The following is a 16,684-nucleotide window of genomic DNA, read 5'->3' as shown; positions in this document are numbered from 1 at the left end:
CCTGGTCACTCTCTTGTGGCTAAAACTGGAGACAGGTGGGAAACCAGAGAACTTGTCTCAAGCTCCCCTCATCAGGTTAGGAGAAGGATAAATGAAAACTCCAATGCTCTGCCAGTAGTGAATTCTGAGATCTTTTATTTGTTTTCATGTAAATATCAACATTATTATTAGCTATATTATTAATACCAATATTAATACTCTGAGAGCTAAGAAAGCACAAATACAAAAGTATGGTTTTAAAATAGGGGGCCAGCCCATTATTCTTAAAAATAATTTACAATTTGGATCAAGATTGGAATCCCTTCAGCACTCTCTAAATAGAATTTCACTAAGTAACAGTTGTTAACACCTCTTGTAAGAGTCATCAATAAGATTGAGAAGATGCTAGCTTGTCCAGAGGCAAAAAAATGTTTATGTAGTAAAACAGAAAGCTACATGCTTTGACTCAGAGCAACTAGTACAAAGTAACAATATAGCTTTCTCCGCATGAGTGTCTAAGCTGCCAGACGTTTAGCACTCCTTTCCTTTAACAAGGAAGGAAAGCAGGATACAGAAATAGGAAATTATTTGCCCAAGGTCACCTAGCTAGTTAGTGACCGAGTCAAAATTACAGTTCCTATCTCCTGACGTTGTCTTGGTTTTCTTTCCACAAAACTCTGCCTTGCATAGAAAAGGGTTAATTATCCCTTTGGAAGCCACGATTTAAAGGGACTGAAACACAGAACAGGTGTAGGTTGCTGGGTAGACGGTGGCAGAGTAAGCCTAGCACATGGCAGAGATATTCCTGGGGCTGAGGAGGCAACCATGAGAAGAGCAGGCCAGGCGTGATGGAAGGGAGTGGGCTGCTGTGAGGAGAGGCCCTGAAACCAAAGATGAACAGCCCACTCAGTTATGCCTGGGCCTCGCATGCACACTGCATGTCCATGAGAAAGGCAGAAATCCCAAACTTAAAAAAGTAAACATACATTTTCTTAAATATTACTTGTAGTCATAAACATTTACTTTTTAAAATATCACTCATTAAGTAACTGCAGCTTTGCAAAACATAAAAAGTAAATTACACACACATACTTGTATACAGATAAATCTGAGCAGTCAAGACAGATATCACAGAATATCTTTCTCAGAATAATTCCTGCAAAGCATTTAATCCTCGACCTGGCCCACAGTAGGCCCTCCGTAAATGTTTAGCTGTTATTATGACAATGATTGTGATTACAGTGTCCTGATAGCCACTCAGAGCTTGGTTACTCTTACCTTACACACAATTGCTTTTATTTTGCGTTTTAATTTAGCTTCTTTCCATACAAATTAAAATACAGTAGTAGTTGAACATATAAGTGTACTTCCAAAAGTTCTTGGAAAATGGATTTAAAATGTTTATTTCAATGCAAAGAATCTTTGAAATCCATATATAATTTTCTCAAAATACAATGTTCCACAAACAGGCTCCCCTGTAAATGCTTAGTCAGGAGGACACAGAAAATTATGCCAAAGAGACAAAAAAAAAATCCAAATGTAATTGAGACCCTTTAGTGTATCTTTCTGAAGATCCTAGTGACAATCAATGGATTACAGAACGTAGAATTTCTTTGATGACAAAGAATATCCAAAAATTCTATATTCATGTCCTCTATGAAGCAACAGGGAAACATTTGCTACAACTAAAAATTACTTAAAATGTAAGTTTATCAAAGTTTTAGAACAGAGAAGTTATAAATTTTATGGTAACTTGACATAAAAAAATCTCATTTCTCCATAATGTCATTAAGCATGATATATCATATCAAATTAAGAGGACATTCAAAATAAACATAAGGGGCTCATCACCTTGGAGCCTTGATATTGGCTGATGATAAGTCTAATTCCAATGACTAATGGGAGATGTTACATGGTATTATGGTATTTCCAGACAGAGATCAATCCCATTTTTTTTCATAAGACACATGGCTTCTTCATGCCAACTGACATAAAACTGCATTTGAGAACAGCATCACTTCATTTGGAACCAGCACCGTGGTTCATATGAATGAAGCGTGGAGCTGAGGTGGTATTTCAGCACCAACAGGAAGATAAACATGAATAACTCTGCCTCTCTGTGGCAAAGGATTTTTCTTCCCTTGGCTGTTCAAATCCTTACTTGTGTTTACTGAGCAGTCCCAGTCATGGTGTAATAAAGATAACTATGCTCACAATAAATTAACTCACTTTCCCTGAATAGAAGCATCTCTCTCAGTTCTCCCTGAACCAATGACTAGATCGCTCACAGCATCACAACTTCAGGATGGTTTTTTGAAGAGATATTTCTCTTAAGTTTGGATGATGGGAAAACAAAGCAGCAAAGGAAAAGAGCCCACAGCACACAGTATTTCAGGTCCTGATGTCCACAAGCTGATTTTCCTTTGGAACTCCCTCTGAGTGAGAGAGGAATTGAGGCAAGATGCAAACTGTGACCAATCTGGTTGAAGAGGCCACATGGGCTCCCAAGGGTTAGTCCACACCACCTTCTGCGGATCCGTAAGCTCACTCCTTGTTCCTCTTCATGTCGACAATGCCACACGCTTGCCCAGTCTCCAGCAAATGGTAGTCAAGTGCCTTTGTCAGTAACATAAGTTTATTATAACAACTATAGATAGAAACACTGAGTCTGGAAAAAGCAGCACCTGTTTCCCCTTTCTCACGAAGGTGCCTAATAGGCCTGAGGCCAGGCAGGGAGATGAAGGCTAGGGACTTAGAAGACAGAAGGATAAGGTTACTGATACGTAAAATGAGTTTTAAATATCCCTGAGGTGGGGGGCAAGGGGAGGGGGCTGCAGTGCAGGATCCGCTTCCTGTCCTGTCCCATGTCGCTGAGCTGGGACAGCGCCTCACACATAAGAGGAATCTGTGTCCTGTCCCCCCCCAGCTTGGCAGTCCTGCTGGTGCCTGGCTTTAGGTGCGGCCATGAGACCCTCATGGAGCACAGTACCCACCGGGATTCTGAAGGAGGACAATCAGCTCGCCAGCATTCACGCTGAGCTGTTTGCAGGAGGCGCTGTCGCTGGTCACATTCAGGTAGACTTTGTCTTTGTAACCCAATTCTAACACCACGTTGGAGTTGGCAAACTTGGCCTTCTTCAGGATCGGGAAGGGCTCCTTACCCTTCCGATAATGAAGACTAATGTTGACCTCCTGGGAGAAGTAGCCCTTCAGAGACAGGAGGTAAAAGCCATCACACTGGATGACCACTGAGTTGTTTTGCACTTCCATGGTTCCTTCCCTTTTTTGGAGTGGGAGGATGAAACTGTCCTCTTCACACTCATAGGATGTTAAGACTAGAAATGAAAAAACAAAAACGTGAATTCTACATATCGACTACGTCTACAATGAGGTGAAGAGAAAGTTATAGGGAGAGACGTGGGAAGAGAGCGCTTCAGCCTCCGATGCGGCTGGAATCCAGAGCTGTAACGCAGGGCTTCCCTGGTGTATCAGAGCCTGCAGGGGCTGACAGCTTCAGTCCTTCTTCTCTTACTCAGTGAATGGGACCCTGGCAAAGGGTGGCAGTGGTGCCCCTTGTCCTGCTGCTGTACACTACCCTCACTTTGAAGTTTAACTGAAAGCAAGTGTTTCTCACTGCTCCCTAGCCTCTCTCTACCTGGTCATATCTTCAGGGCATGGGGCTTACCAGCAGCATTTATTGAAGCTTTATAAGACGGCTAAGCACAGAATGTCTGTTGGTTCAGCTCAGTAAGATGAAGAGCTCAAGGACAGAGACTTTCTTCTCCCTTCTATTGCTAGTTTTTCCGGGAAAGTGCTATAAGAAGAGTTGCTGCCACGGGAGAAAGAAGGCAGCAGAGTAACAGGTTTGGTAACTCTGAGCAGGGCCAGTCCACATGCAAGCCAAAAGCCTACATCTCTTCTATTTCCATACCAGCCCCACTATCACCCTGCATGGCCACTCTGTTCTTGCCCTTGTCCCTTGGTTATGGGAAGAATAGGTCCCCACTGCTGACCACAATTCAGTAATTCTTGCTTTGTAGCTGCTCCAGGCAGTATATGTTCGATTGAAAATGAAGACTATTTCTGGAAAGCAAGACATATTTCTGTTTAGGCTCAGAACTCAATATACAAATGAATATTCATTTAGAAACCGCTGGTGATTGTTCTAGTATTAATCATGGACCCAAACAATGACCTCATGGTAGTCAAAATATCACCCTTTCTTCCTATCTAGAGCTTTCCCCAGTTGTCGTCAAGATGTAATCTTGTCCCAGGAGAGAATTAGCAGATGATGTGATAGACAGACTTAATTTCCTTAACTGAAAAATGAGAATAATTTCTATTGAAAGTGTGCGTGGGGAAGTTTAAATGTGGTACCTAAAGTAATCAGCACAAAGATAAAAATACATTTGGTAACAAATTACTCCCCTTTTCTTCTTGATATACCGTCTTTGTCCCTATTGAAAACAATACACAGGCTCAGAAAACTCTGGGATTTAAGGATTCCCTAACGAAAAGGACAGATCTTGTGTTGTGGAGGAAATCAAGAAACTAAAGAGAAGCTTGTTTCAAAAATATGAATCAAACTTTTGATAATACTTACTTTGAAGTTGTGTCTTGATATTTTCAATTGGAGGATACTGAAGTGATACCTGAGAGAGGGAAAAAAAGGGGGGAGGCATTTTAATGATCTAATTATAATTTATTTGTTTATTTTATTTGAAAGGCAGAGAGACAGAAATTGCCCATCATCTGGTTCACTCCCCAGATGCTCACAACAGCCATGGATGGGCCAGGCTGAATTCAGAAGTCAGGAATCCCAACTGGGTCTCCCACACGGGTGGCTGAGACCCAGCAGCTTGAGCTGTCACCTTCTGCCTCCACGGTGTGCATTAGCCGGAAGCTGGAATTCGAAGCAGAGCTGAGACTCAAACCCAGGCACTTTGGTACAATACGCCGAAGCAGGATCGTAACCATTGCTAAATGCTCACTGCAAGGATGCATTTGTGGAAAATAAAACACGAACAAATGGAACGAACAAATCATATCTAGGAAAGCAGAAATCCGGCAGTCTATAGAAGAAAGTATAGAGCTTTTTCTAATTAGGTCCAGTCTCCTTACCTACCTCCCTTTCTTTTCTGTACCATCTCTGAAGACGAATTAGGGCCGCTGTGCTGTTTTATGCAAGCATCTGAGCTCCGTCCTCATTTCTATCCAACTCTTCTTTGATATATTGTTTCATCTCACTGAGCCCCAGTTCCCAATTTAGATGACAGAACCCTTAACAGGTCATTTTGTGAAGATGCTCGTTCAGGGACAGAGGCCCTCGTGAGGAAGCCTGCAATGAATCAGTCCATCACAGCCGTAGACCCCCAGAAAGCACCAGAAGCTTCCTATATTTTTTAGTCTTCCACTGTATCACAAGAGGAAGAGCTTCCTATTTTCAGTGAACATAGGCAAAAAAAAAAAAAAAAAAACTGTTCTAATCCTTCAAAGTCAGTATATTTGAATGCAGTTTTTAAAAAAATTGGATCTTTCCATTCCCTTCAACAGTTTGAAAACCCAAACTTGGACCAATTCAGTATTCAGCAGCAAGAAAAGAAGTAAAATAATAGAGAAAACATAGTAAGTAACATGTTTTTAATAATTTTGTGGTTAAAAAAAAAAACAAGTTGAATGTGAAGAAACTACGAGATCTACCAAGCAAAAGTAGCAAAAGCAAGAATCATACATAAAGTGTATTGCCATTTATGTTTTAAAAAACAGTAACATCTCTATGGGCATTGAATGTGTCTGAAAGGAAACACTGGGAATGGATTGCAAATATTGCCTCTGGAGAAAAGATGCCTATTGTGCCTACCAAGAACAACAGTGCTGCTTCCCAACACAAAAAGATGGTCATTCTTTGAAATGGAAATGCTAATTATCCACAGTATACACTGCAATCATGTGCTGAACTATCACGTGCTGCCTCATAATCTGTACAATTATTATGTGTCATTAAAATTTTTCAAAGTTTCTCAAAATAAGTTTTTAAATTTGGAAATAGCTGTGAAAATACTGGGATATATATCAAAAGACTGAGAAGTTCTCCAGAAAGAGCTTCTCAAGTGACCCTCTAGGGTTGTCTGTATAATTCATCCAGTTTGGCAACATCATTAGCTGGACTTTGATTACATGCAACTGTCCTGGCAGCAGCAAGAGGCCCACAGAGCAGGCTGCCAAGCAGATGCTGCCAAGAATCCCAATTAGACCCTTTTTGGCTGCTCCCAGCTCCTTGCACACTGAACTGAGAACAGAGCGGGACTGAAGTCAGGTGTTGATCCAGCAGCCTGAAACATGTTCCCAAGAAGGTGACACTTGTTTCAAGGGCTCAGCATTGCCGAGTGTGAGCCTCCAATTCTGACTCAGTAGGATGTGGTATGGGGCTTTGACCTTATACTCATTTGGCATTTGTCCTAGAGTGGGGTATCTGTGGCGGGAGAGGGTGATACTCATCGAGTGTGAAATCAGGAAGTGGGCTCTGCATCCACCACGTGGGCCTTGCCATTCCTCACTTGATACCAGGTCACAATGTCAAGATCCTGGAGGAGAGCGGGGTTGGCATGTGAGTCAGTGGAAGATGGTGGGGAGACAGATTGGTGATGGAGACTCACCATGCCACCTCCACTGGGACAAAACCACACCTAGTTCCTCCTCGGCTTCATGTCAACGTAGATCTGAGAGATGGTCCAAGGATGACTCACAAGCTCTCAGCGTGTGTCTAAAGGGGCCCCAGAACATGAAGGTATAAGTTTTCACATTTACCCACTACAGAAGTCTGAGTGTGTAGACTCTGATCCTGGTGAATCAAGTGTGTCCTCACTGGGACAACAGGATGGACCGCTGACTTCTGATCAGAGAATTTCAGAACCCTACCCAGAGGAAATGCAAAGGACAGGCAAAAACTAGTTCTTTGGCCAAGGAATCTTCCACAGTCAAAAAGTTATCCCCAAAGTTCTATTTCTTAGAGACAAAGATACATGGTTTTGAAAACTTTGTTAAGAATGAAATCCTGGGGCCCACGCCATGGCATAGTGGTGAAAGCTAGGCCTGTATCCCATATGTGCATCTGTTCAAGTCCCAGCTGCTTCACTTCCCATCCGGCTCCCTGCTAATGGCCTGGGAAAGCAGTGGGAGAATGCTCAATAGTTGGATCCCTGCACCCACGTGGAAGACCAGGAAGAAGTTCCTGTCTTCGGATCGGCTCAGCTCTGGCTGTTGTGGCCATTTGGGGGTGAACTACTTGATGGAAGATTCTCTCTCTCTGTCTCTCTCTTTCTCTCTCTGCCCTTCAAACAGATAAATAAATCTAAAATAAAAAAGAATGAAATCCTGTATTTTGCAACAAAATGGATGTAACTAGAGGCCATTATGCTAATGAAATAAGTCAGTCCCAAAAAGACAAATATTATATGATTTTTTTCTGGTATGTGATAATTAATAAGGAATACATAAAAATGTATAAGAGTAAAACTTACATCTTATAATTTGATTATTGTTCATATCCCTTTTCTGTATTCCCATGGAATACACTGGTCCTCCTACTTTTTACTTGTTGAACATTTTGGTTAACGGTGCACAAAGCCTGTGATTATATTGTAAATTAAAGGAAAAGGAAAAAGGAAGGGGGGGGCTGAGGAATGGAGGGAGGAAGAGAAGTGTGGTTATCTCCTTAGAATTTTATTTATGAAATACAAAAAAATCTGTTCTCTTTATATTAATAAAAATATTTTATTGTTGATTGAAATTTAGCGAGTCCAAGAAAAGCCTCTTTAATTGTCAATCAAAACCTATTTCTTCAGTGCCCACCAGGCACATTTGTACTGCAACCTCACTCAGCTATACAGCCTGTGTAATACCCTAATAGCATCCTCTCTCTACTTCTTCTCAAACCTTTTTAGTAAAGACTAAATAGTAAGGAAGGCCTTCCTCAGCTCTACTCAAAGAACAGGGCTTGTGGCTTCATTTTCCTGATACTGAGAAATTGACAGAGTCCTAAGATGAGTCTTAGCTATACAGGCAAATATCCAAGTGATATAACACACTTCAAAATATGTGGTTGCTCTAATACACCAACTCTACATCCTCAAGGGGAATATTTCTTATATGTGGACTTCCTGTTCCACATTAATTGAGGAAGTTTTCAAAGTACACTCACAGGAGGATCTGCCAAAACATTTCTGAGAACTCCCTTTAGTAAGTTTCCACCATAATATCCTTTCTCATGCCAGCTTAGTCTTGATGCAACTGGAAGGCTGGGTTTAGTTCCCACTGCATGTCCATACCTCCTACCATCTCAAATGTGACAATCAACAGACATTAGCTGAACTAAGGTAGAATTAGTCCATGTCCAAAACTTTGGTAGTGACTGCATGATCACTCAATACCTGATACTGGCTCTAATCAATGCCATACATTACTGAAGGTTTTTAAAATAATCCCATTCATTCTTGAGTACAAAGGGAGTAGCAGAATTACAAATCACTCACTGTTCATCTCATTTGCTACATAAAAAGGAGGGAATATTGCCTTGATAAGGAACCCAGCAGAATGGACAAAGCCTTGGAAATATCAATTAGAACAGCTGGAATAAAAGACCTAAGACCACTTTCACTTCAGAGATGAGGCAAATCCCAATAGTCAAAAGAGAAATGCCATAGGGATTGAGTGATAAGAAAGATACACTTTTCAGCACAATAACAACCCCTGTCTTGTAACAAAAAAAAAACAGACCTCATCCTCCCAAGGTGGTTCCCTCTGATGATAAATGAGCAATTGAGACTATGTATTGCTGTATATAATTAAGCTCTTAGCCTCCTTTGCATGAGGCCAAATAATTTTCAACACATGCTCTGATATAAATTAAGTTTTCAACTGGCAAAACTATCACAGAATTGCAGTGGGATTATGTTAGGATGGCAGTGACAATGACTACAAGGGTATTTTACACTAAATCCTTCCTATTATTTAATAGAAGAGAAAAAACAAGCACCTACTGCAAAAGAAAATTATGCTCACTTTCTAATAATTTCCATCCCAATCACTGATGCATTTCTTTCTCTTTCTGGGCTCATTCTCTGGCTGCTTGCAAGACAGCAGGGGAGCCCAGCCCTGACACTTAAGCACACAGGAGCCCTTGGTTCCCCACCTGTACAATCCAATACATTGGGAACAAAGGCTTTCTATCCACAAGCTTTAATACAACTAGTATTGGGAGAGTTAAAATTTATCCACTATCAGTGTGTGTCATAAAGTAGTATTTGCATGTTATCAAGGCTAGACAAATTTATACAAATTAATAACACTTTTAAGGTGCATTTCAGAATAAAAGATCGACCAAAAAGAAAAAAAAACAAACATTTCAGTCATGCCAGTCATAATTCTAACATTTCCAGTATTGTCAACCAGACCTCATGCCTCTTATAAATATAATTGCCTGTCCTATTTGAAAGCCAAGTCATTGGATAATTGGATGAAATATATCAAAGTTGAGGGAAATGCAACTACCCTGGGCCACATGTTCTACATATGTAATTCTAGACCTCTGAATCACTTCCAACCAGACACTGACACCAATAAACTTCATATGCTCTAATTTCTCCATGCACGCTTCCCTTTGTTCTCTAATGCAACTACAAAATTTTAATCAGAAATCTATGTCCAAAAATAACTAGAGGCAGTGTTTGTCTCAGTGTTAAAGTGCTTGGGATGCCTGAATCACACATCAGAACACGTGGTTCAATTCCAGGGGCCTCCACTTCCAACCCAGATCCCTGCTAATGTGCATCCTAGGAGGCAGCAGATGATGGCACAAGCATTTGGGTGCTTGTAACCCATGTGAGAGACCCAGATAGAGTTCCAAGCTCCTGGCTTCGGCCTGACCGAGCCCTGACTGTTGTGGACATTTGAGGAGTGAACCAGTACCAGCAGATGGAAGATTTTCTCTCTCTCTCTCTCTCTCTCTCTCTCTCTCTCGATGGCTCAGATGGTTCGGTCTCTGCCACCTGCTTGGGAGACTCAGCCTGATCCCCCAGCTCCCTGCTTTAGCCTGTTCCATCCTTGGTTGTTGCAGCATTTCGTGAGCAAATCAGATGGGACATCTCTACCTATCTATCTCTATCCATCTGTCTTTCTGCTTCTCAGATAAAATATAGATATAAATAATATAATTATTCAAAGGTAGAGTTTTTTAATCCTAAAAATTATTCTAGGAAAATCAAGGTCAATGAAACTAAAGTAAACCATGACTGTGATTTTTTTTTCAGACATTTGAGTTATGGTGTGTGTGTACTGGGTGTCTGCTGGGTGTATGTATTACAAAGTAACCATATCAGTAGCAGTGTGCTTACTGGTGCATGTTCAAGAAAAACAGTAATCTGAGCCTTTACAAAGCTCTGTGCGCGGCATTTGCTCTTCATAATAGCCAAATCCCAGCTTTGGAAATGATTAAACTGACACTTGGGCACTTTGCCCAGGGTAGCAAAGCTAACAGCCTGGGCTGAACTTTTGGACAGATCCTCTAGATTCTGGTCCAGTGCATTTCTCTTACATGCCAGTGACTGCCCCCGAGTCCTAAGAGAACCATTTGGATTTCTGTGTGAGGAGAAATCCAGATGATGTAATGATACCTAAAGTATGGCTGATGACAAACAAAATACACAAAGCATAGGAAACTGGAGACTTCAGTTTCATTGCAGCTCAACCATGTATTTATTTGATCTGTAAATGTGTAGAAATAAAATTTCTACTTCATAACTCAGTGGTTTGTTTTTCACTCATGGACGAATAATAACATGGAAGAATAATAACAACACTGTATATGGCCCCTCTAACTCTCCATGAACAGAGAATCCCTAAAGTGAAGGGAAAGTTTGAGAGAGAGAAGGGCAGGGTGGACAGCCTCAGGGTCAGCCTGGGTCTATCGTATCTAGTAACTAGGGATTGCTGTCAGAGAAGAGGAAAGGGAGACTACATCCCTAGGTCTATGCCAAGAGCTTTTCTGCTCACTTCCCAATTCACGCATTCTCTCTCTCTCTCTCTCTCTCTCTCTCTCTCTCACTCTCTCTCTCTCTCCATGTAAGTGTGCGTGTGCTTCTATATGTTTTACAGATTCTAGGATATCCCATCTCACTTATTCTGTCCTATTTTGAGTACTTGGATGGGAATACATATCTTAATTTTTCAAATAGAAGTCTTTACCACTGTGAAAGGACTGAATGACATTAGTCCCCTCCTGATACTGCTCATCCTCTTCTACATAGATGAGTATTTGGCTTCCCAGAAAGTTTCCTGGGAAAAGTTATTCTTCTCCTTTTTATTTTTTTCCTTCAGGAAAAGAGTGCAGGTTCCCTTCGGCAGGCAGGGAGAATGGTGAATTTCACTGTGGTGCCCCCTAGTGCCAGATGAGGTCAGATTCACTTTCTGCATTTGCCCATATGGACCACACAAGAGAAATAAAATCTGGAGAAGAAACTCTTTGCCAAAGAAAATACAGAAAAAGTCACCAAAGGATGAGACAAAGTGTGTTCTCACAGCATGATTCATACAACACTTTGTGGTCAGTCCCTCCTAGATTTTCAGCCTTATCTTTTGCCCTTTTTCCCATGAACGTTTGACTTCACTCTGCAGTTTGCTGTGCCTGCCCAGAAAGCCTCTGTCTCATTTTCCAGTCTTCTCCCCTTGTCTGTTTAAAGAATTCCCGTTCTTCCTTCTCCCCTGGGTCTCCTGACTCCCCAGAAGACTTGGGTATTCCCTCCCCCTTTCTCCTCTCTCCTCACTTTCCCTTGAACATGTCTTCACGTGTCTGTCACCTCACCTCTCTGCCCCCACCCTGCTTCTTGACCTTGAGTTCAAAGAGTTCAATAGCCTTCTCTAAAGCATATTGGTCTCTTTTGTGCCTGAACCAGTACCTGGTACCATTAAATAATCAACGGAATGTATTTAAGTAGGGACGCTTTGAGAACGGAAGAGCCTTGTATAGGGATCAGAAGTCTCTGGTAAATTAACGAGCTAGGTGATCACAAGTAAGTTGCCTATCCTTTCTGGATCTACTCCTGCTTACTCATAAATAAACCATGTCTAATAGCTTGCTCAAAAATCCAACAATTCCATACGTTTTCATTAATACCTCCTTTAAGAGCCCCAAAGTATTTGATGATAAATCAATGCAATACTTCAGATGGATCCTATGAATTCCCAAAGATTTGCCTTTGAAAAGCAAATTCAATTGCATTCAAAATTACATTACTTGCCTGACATTAAGAAAATGAACTTATAAAGAAACTTGTCTGAGTACATGGAGATATTTAAATTAAGCTAACATCAGACAAGATTTTTCAGGCAAACCTTTCTTTCTCTTCCTAAATGACACAAAGAAAGGTCCAAGTCATGGCCTGAAATTTCATCAAGAAACTGTGATTTCTAATTCTGGCTCTCATTGACACACACTGGTTGACTCACGTCCCAAGTGACTTCACCTCTGGTTTTCCCAGCAGAAAAAATGTGGGATTTGCTGAAGAATTATCTCAGAAAGCTCTGACACCTGTGAAGGGCTTGCTAAAGGTGGTACAAACCTTGGAAGGGCCAGGTTTGGATAGCTCTGAGGCATATGAACACAATCGACAAGGGCTTCCCACTGTAGTAGGGAGTTTTCATCAGTCACTGGTCCCCAGCTGAAGCTCCAGGTAAGACTGGAAGCCTGACAGCACCAAACATAACGTTCAAACAGGTTGTACTGGCTTTGGAATCAGAGGCATTCAATTTTATATCCGATGTGTTGGATATTCTTCTAGGTTGTTCACTTCTTGCATGCTTTTTTTTTTCTTAAAGATTTATTTAATTATTTGAAAGGCAGAGTTACAGAGAGAGAAAGAGAGAGAGAGACATCTTCCATCTGCTGGTTCACTCCCCAAATGGCCACGAGAGCTGATTCGGGAGCCAGGAGCTTCTGCTGTGTCTCCCACATGGGTGCAGGGGCCCAAGTGCTTAGGCCATCTTCCGCTGCCTTCTCATAGCAGAGGCCATAGCAGAGGCCATAGCAGAGGGCCATAGCAGAGGGCTGGATCGGAAGTTGAGCTGCAGGGTTCAAATTGGCACTCATATGGGACGCCGGCACTGCAGGCTTTACTCGCTACACCACAGTGCCAGCCTCTTGCGCCTCCATTCTAAAAAATGGTATTTTGCTAGTTCAGAACAAATTATTTAGATAAGTGCAGCTATAAATTAAGTATAAAAAAGTGTACATATACAAATTTGATTTCTCCTAGTCTTTTCATAAGATCCAAGAAATCCAGGCCAGCATGTTAAGCTGCCTTCGGTGACACTGGTATCCCCTATGGATGCCAGTTCATGTCCCAGCTGCTCCACTTCTGATTCAGCTCCCTGCTAATGCCCTGGGAAAAGCAGCAGAAAGTGGCCCATGGCCCAAGTGTTTGGGCCTCTGCCACCCATGTGGGAGACCCAGATGAGGTTCCTGGCTCCTGGGTTTAGCCTAGTGCAGCCCTGGCCATTGCAGCCATCTGGGGAATGAACTAGCGATAGAAAACCTCTCTTTTTCTCTCTCAACTCTAATTTTTAAATAAATAAATAAATCTTAAAAAAAAAAAAAAAGTACGAGAACCAACAAATGAATCTGGTCTAGAACATAGTATCTCCAAAAAGAGGAAAATAAATAAAATACAATAAAATAAAACTTGTCCCCAAAAAAGACCCAAGAAATCACACGCTTAGGCACAAAAATCTGTTAACTCACAGTTTGCCTTTTCTCGAATGTTCATCCCCAGTCTATGGATACATAAATGACATATTCATAGGATATTCTGAGCGAATCAAGACAAAAAGAGGAAAATGAATTATACTAGGCATGAGTAGGTTCTTTTCTCTGGCATGGCAAAAGTAAAAACTTCTGCTTTTCTTGTATGTAAATAAAACTTGACCCAGGAGAGAGAGAACAGATTACTAAATAAAAATGAAAGGAGAGTTGACTGACAAACGCAGTTTAATATCTGTATTTTTATACAGCCATCCATACCAGCAACTGTTTATTAGGTTAAAAATTATCAGGTTAAGAAATACGGTGAAAGGCTTGATTATTTTCCAAATACCTTTCTCCTACAGTAGAAGAGATGCAGTCTAGCCAGGTCAATGATGAGGAGATCAGCTCCCTTTTACCTCTAGTACACACCCCTGTAACACGATGTCTTATGAAAGCAGAGGTTTGAGTGGCATCACCACCACCACAGTCACCTTCCCCATTCTTCTAAACATTCTTGTGGATGAGTTTTAAACAGCTACTGATCGATGGCCCTTTTGCAAAGCTTCTCTACATTCCTTCTCTCACTCTCTCATGGTGCCACCAGTTGTATTTGATCAGGCTCCAGGGACTGCACAGTTGACCTGTCTATGCTATCCATCCCCATAATAAAATATTTACGAATACATGTAAAAAGCCAGGGTGCTGCCTTGGCTCCTATAACAGTATGAGGGAGGTTTAAAACAAAAGTCAAGGAAAATGCGCATTATGAAAACAAACAAACACTATGCATGTATTTTAAAAACTTTGCACCAAAATAAATTTATCCATTTTTCAACAAACTCTTTAAAGTCCCCTTGTATCAGAAACTATGTTAGTTAAAACAGTCTCGCTAGAAATAGGAAAATGTATAAGTTCATGTCAAGTGATGAATTCAGGGAAAATTACTTTCCGTCTCCAGTACGTATTTGGGAGCACGTTTCCTGATTCAGCCATTCAAACACGCCTCCTGTGGTTCTGCTTCCATTTCTGTGCCAGATGTACAGAAAACCAGTTCTCTCCCAGAAGTCAGCTCACCCATGAGCACTTTGTCCTGGAAGCCAGCACTCAGCTTTCCTTCCCAGCTCTGCCATGGACTGCCGGATGCCTTGCCATAAAGAACCCCACTCTTCTGCAATGTCCAAAGCATTCCGGGCCACGAGCAGGTTGTACCTTTGTCTCACCTTTATGCTCTCTCCTGCTCAGAGCCCTCATGCAACTGGTTAGCCTCCTTTGCAGCCATGTGCCCTATCTTTTCATGATCCCATTGTATAAGGAAATTTGTTACACTGTGGTTGTTTGAAGAAGTATTTTCAGAGCTCCGGGACCTGGTGAATGCAATCAGCTGTTCTATTTTTGGTTACTCTGTTTTCTTCTCGGAAGAGTCTGATTCCGGTCTATGTCTTGGGCACTCTGCCATGGACACATTACTCCACCCCCGCACTCTCTCCCCTCCCCGAGTCAACTTTTAATTTTACCCAAAAAGCTGTACACAGAGAACGTATGACGTAAGGAGAGGACAGGTGTGTTGTTGTGCTAACTGGGCCCACACCTGAGCGGGGCAGCAGCTGTGCTTTGGGAACTGGGGGCTGTGAGCACTCTCTATGCTACAGTGATCATAATCACCCACACTCTCACCGGTCTCCCCCGTACCGAAAACCCCTATTTCCTGTAGGCAGAAACATGCCCAGGCATTTGCTGCTTTAATTTGAAGTGTCCAGTCTCTGACCTGGTCATCAGTGATAATACTTCCTATTGTCTGACCTTCACCAGGGTGAGAATTCCTGCCCCAAAGAAACCAGCCAGGGAACTGGCAATTTTCAGACCAACCCCAGCAAGACAACACAGAAAGTCTTTAGATTTATCTTCTTTCCTGTGGCATCTCCTGCAGAGAACATCTTTAAAGACCTAACAACATTGGTGTACTTGAATGACTAAGAAAGTCATGCAAAGTAAGGGAAGCATGGGGCAAGAGTACAGACGGAAAGAATATTGTAGTTAAGTGCAAAAACTACCCGAGAGGTGATCACTCCCTAAAAGATGCCTGTGTGAGTGGCTGGGACAGACTCATATCTGATTAAATTCTTGGGGTAAATGTGCGGATATGTGCACACACAGACACCTTCGACGTGCAAGGCAAGCATTTGGCATAGTGGTTAAGATACCCCAACCCATATCCGAAAGCCTGGGTTCCAGTCCTGGCTCTGCTCTCGAATCCAGCTTCGTGCATCCCGGGAACAGGTGCCGGCTCCGTCCCTGCTGCCGATTGGGGGACTTGGACTGATTTCTGGTTCCTGGCTTCTGCATGACACAGTCCCAGCTGTTTAGAGTATTTGTGGAATGAACCAGTGGATGAGAAATCTCTTTGTCTGTCTGTCTCTCTCTCTCTCTCTCTCTCTCTCTCCCTTTCAAATAAATAAAATAATAACTGAATACATCTTTTAAAATGAAATACAAAGTAAACCATTTCAAATAACTCAATACCTTCAGCATCCCTTATAAAGCAAATCTCCTTGAATGTCCATGGAATTTATGAATACAATGGCAATCAATCTCTTTCTTACCTCCTTTTGCTATTAATTCTCTGCCCACACTCATTAGCAGAATGGATAAACCAAGTATCAATGACCCAGATCTTCAAAGTGGCAGCTCATAAAGGAATACCGGGATTTTTGCAATGCAGAGAAAAGAAGAAAAAAAAAAAAGAATCTAGCAGCAGTGCCCTTGGCTTGCCTCTGCTCTGCCACACCATTGCCACCTCTGAAAAGTAGGAAGGAAAGAAGAGACAGCAGGATGTCTGACCACACTTTATGACTGCTGCGGGGAGAAAAAAAATACTCAACTGTTTTGGCATCAGCTTATTTCCAAGTGACT

General features: G+C 41.8%; 1 protein-coding gene across 5 annotated transcripts in view; it reads right to left on the bottom strand.

The window, feature by feature from the left end:
• Positions 1 to 212: 212 nt before the first annotated feature.
• Positions 213 to 16,684, bottom strand: part of TNFSF4 (TNF superfamily member 4) — a 194,720-nt gene continuing 178,248 nt past the window's right edge. For all 5 annotated transcript variants that reach the window (XM_062193016.1, XM_062193017.1, XM_062193018.1 and 2 more), the window contains 2 exons: positions 4,583 to 4,631; positions 213 to 3,314 (listed from right to left, as the gene is read on the bottom strand). In XM_062193016.1, coding sequence (XP_062049000.1) covers positions 2,953 to 3,314; positions 4,583 to 4,631 — 411 coding nt within the window. In that variant the 3' untranslated portion in view covers positions 213 to 2,952. The remainder of the gene's footprint in view (positions 3,315 to 4,582; positions 4,632 to 16,684) is intronic.

Source organism: Lepus europaeus, chromosome 5 (genome assembly GCF_033115175.1).
Source record: "Lepus europaeus isolate LE1 chromosome 5, mLepTim1.pri, whole genome shotgun sequence".
Taxonomy (NCBI): domain Eukaryota; kingdom Metazoa; phylum Chordata; class Mammalia; order Lagomorpha; family Leporidae; genus Lepus; species Lepus europaeus.
Note: the sequence above shows the minus strand (reverse complement) of the source record. Positions and strands in the feature narration are given on the sequence as shown.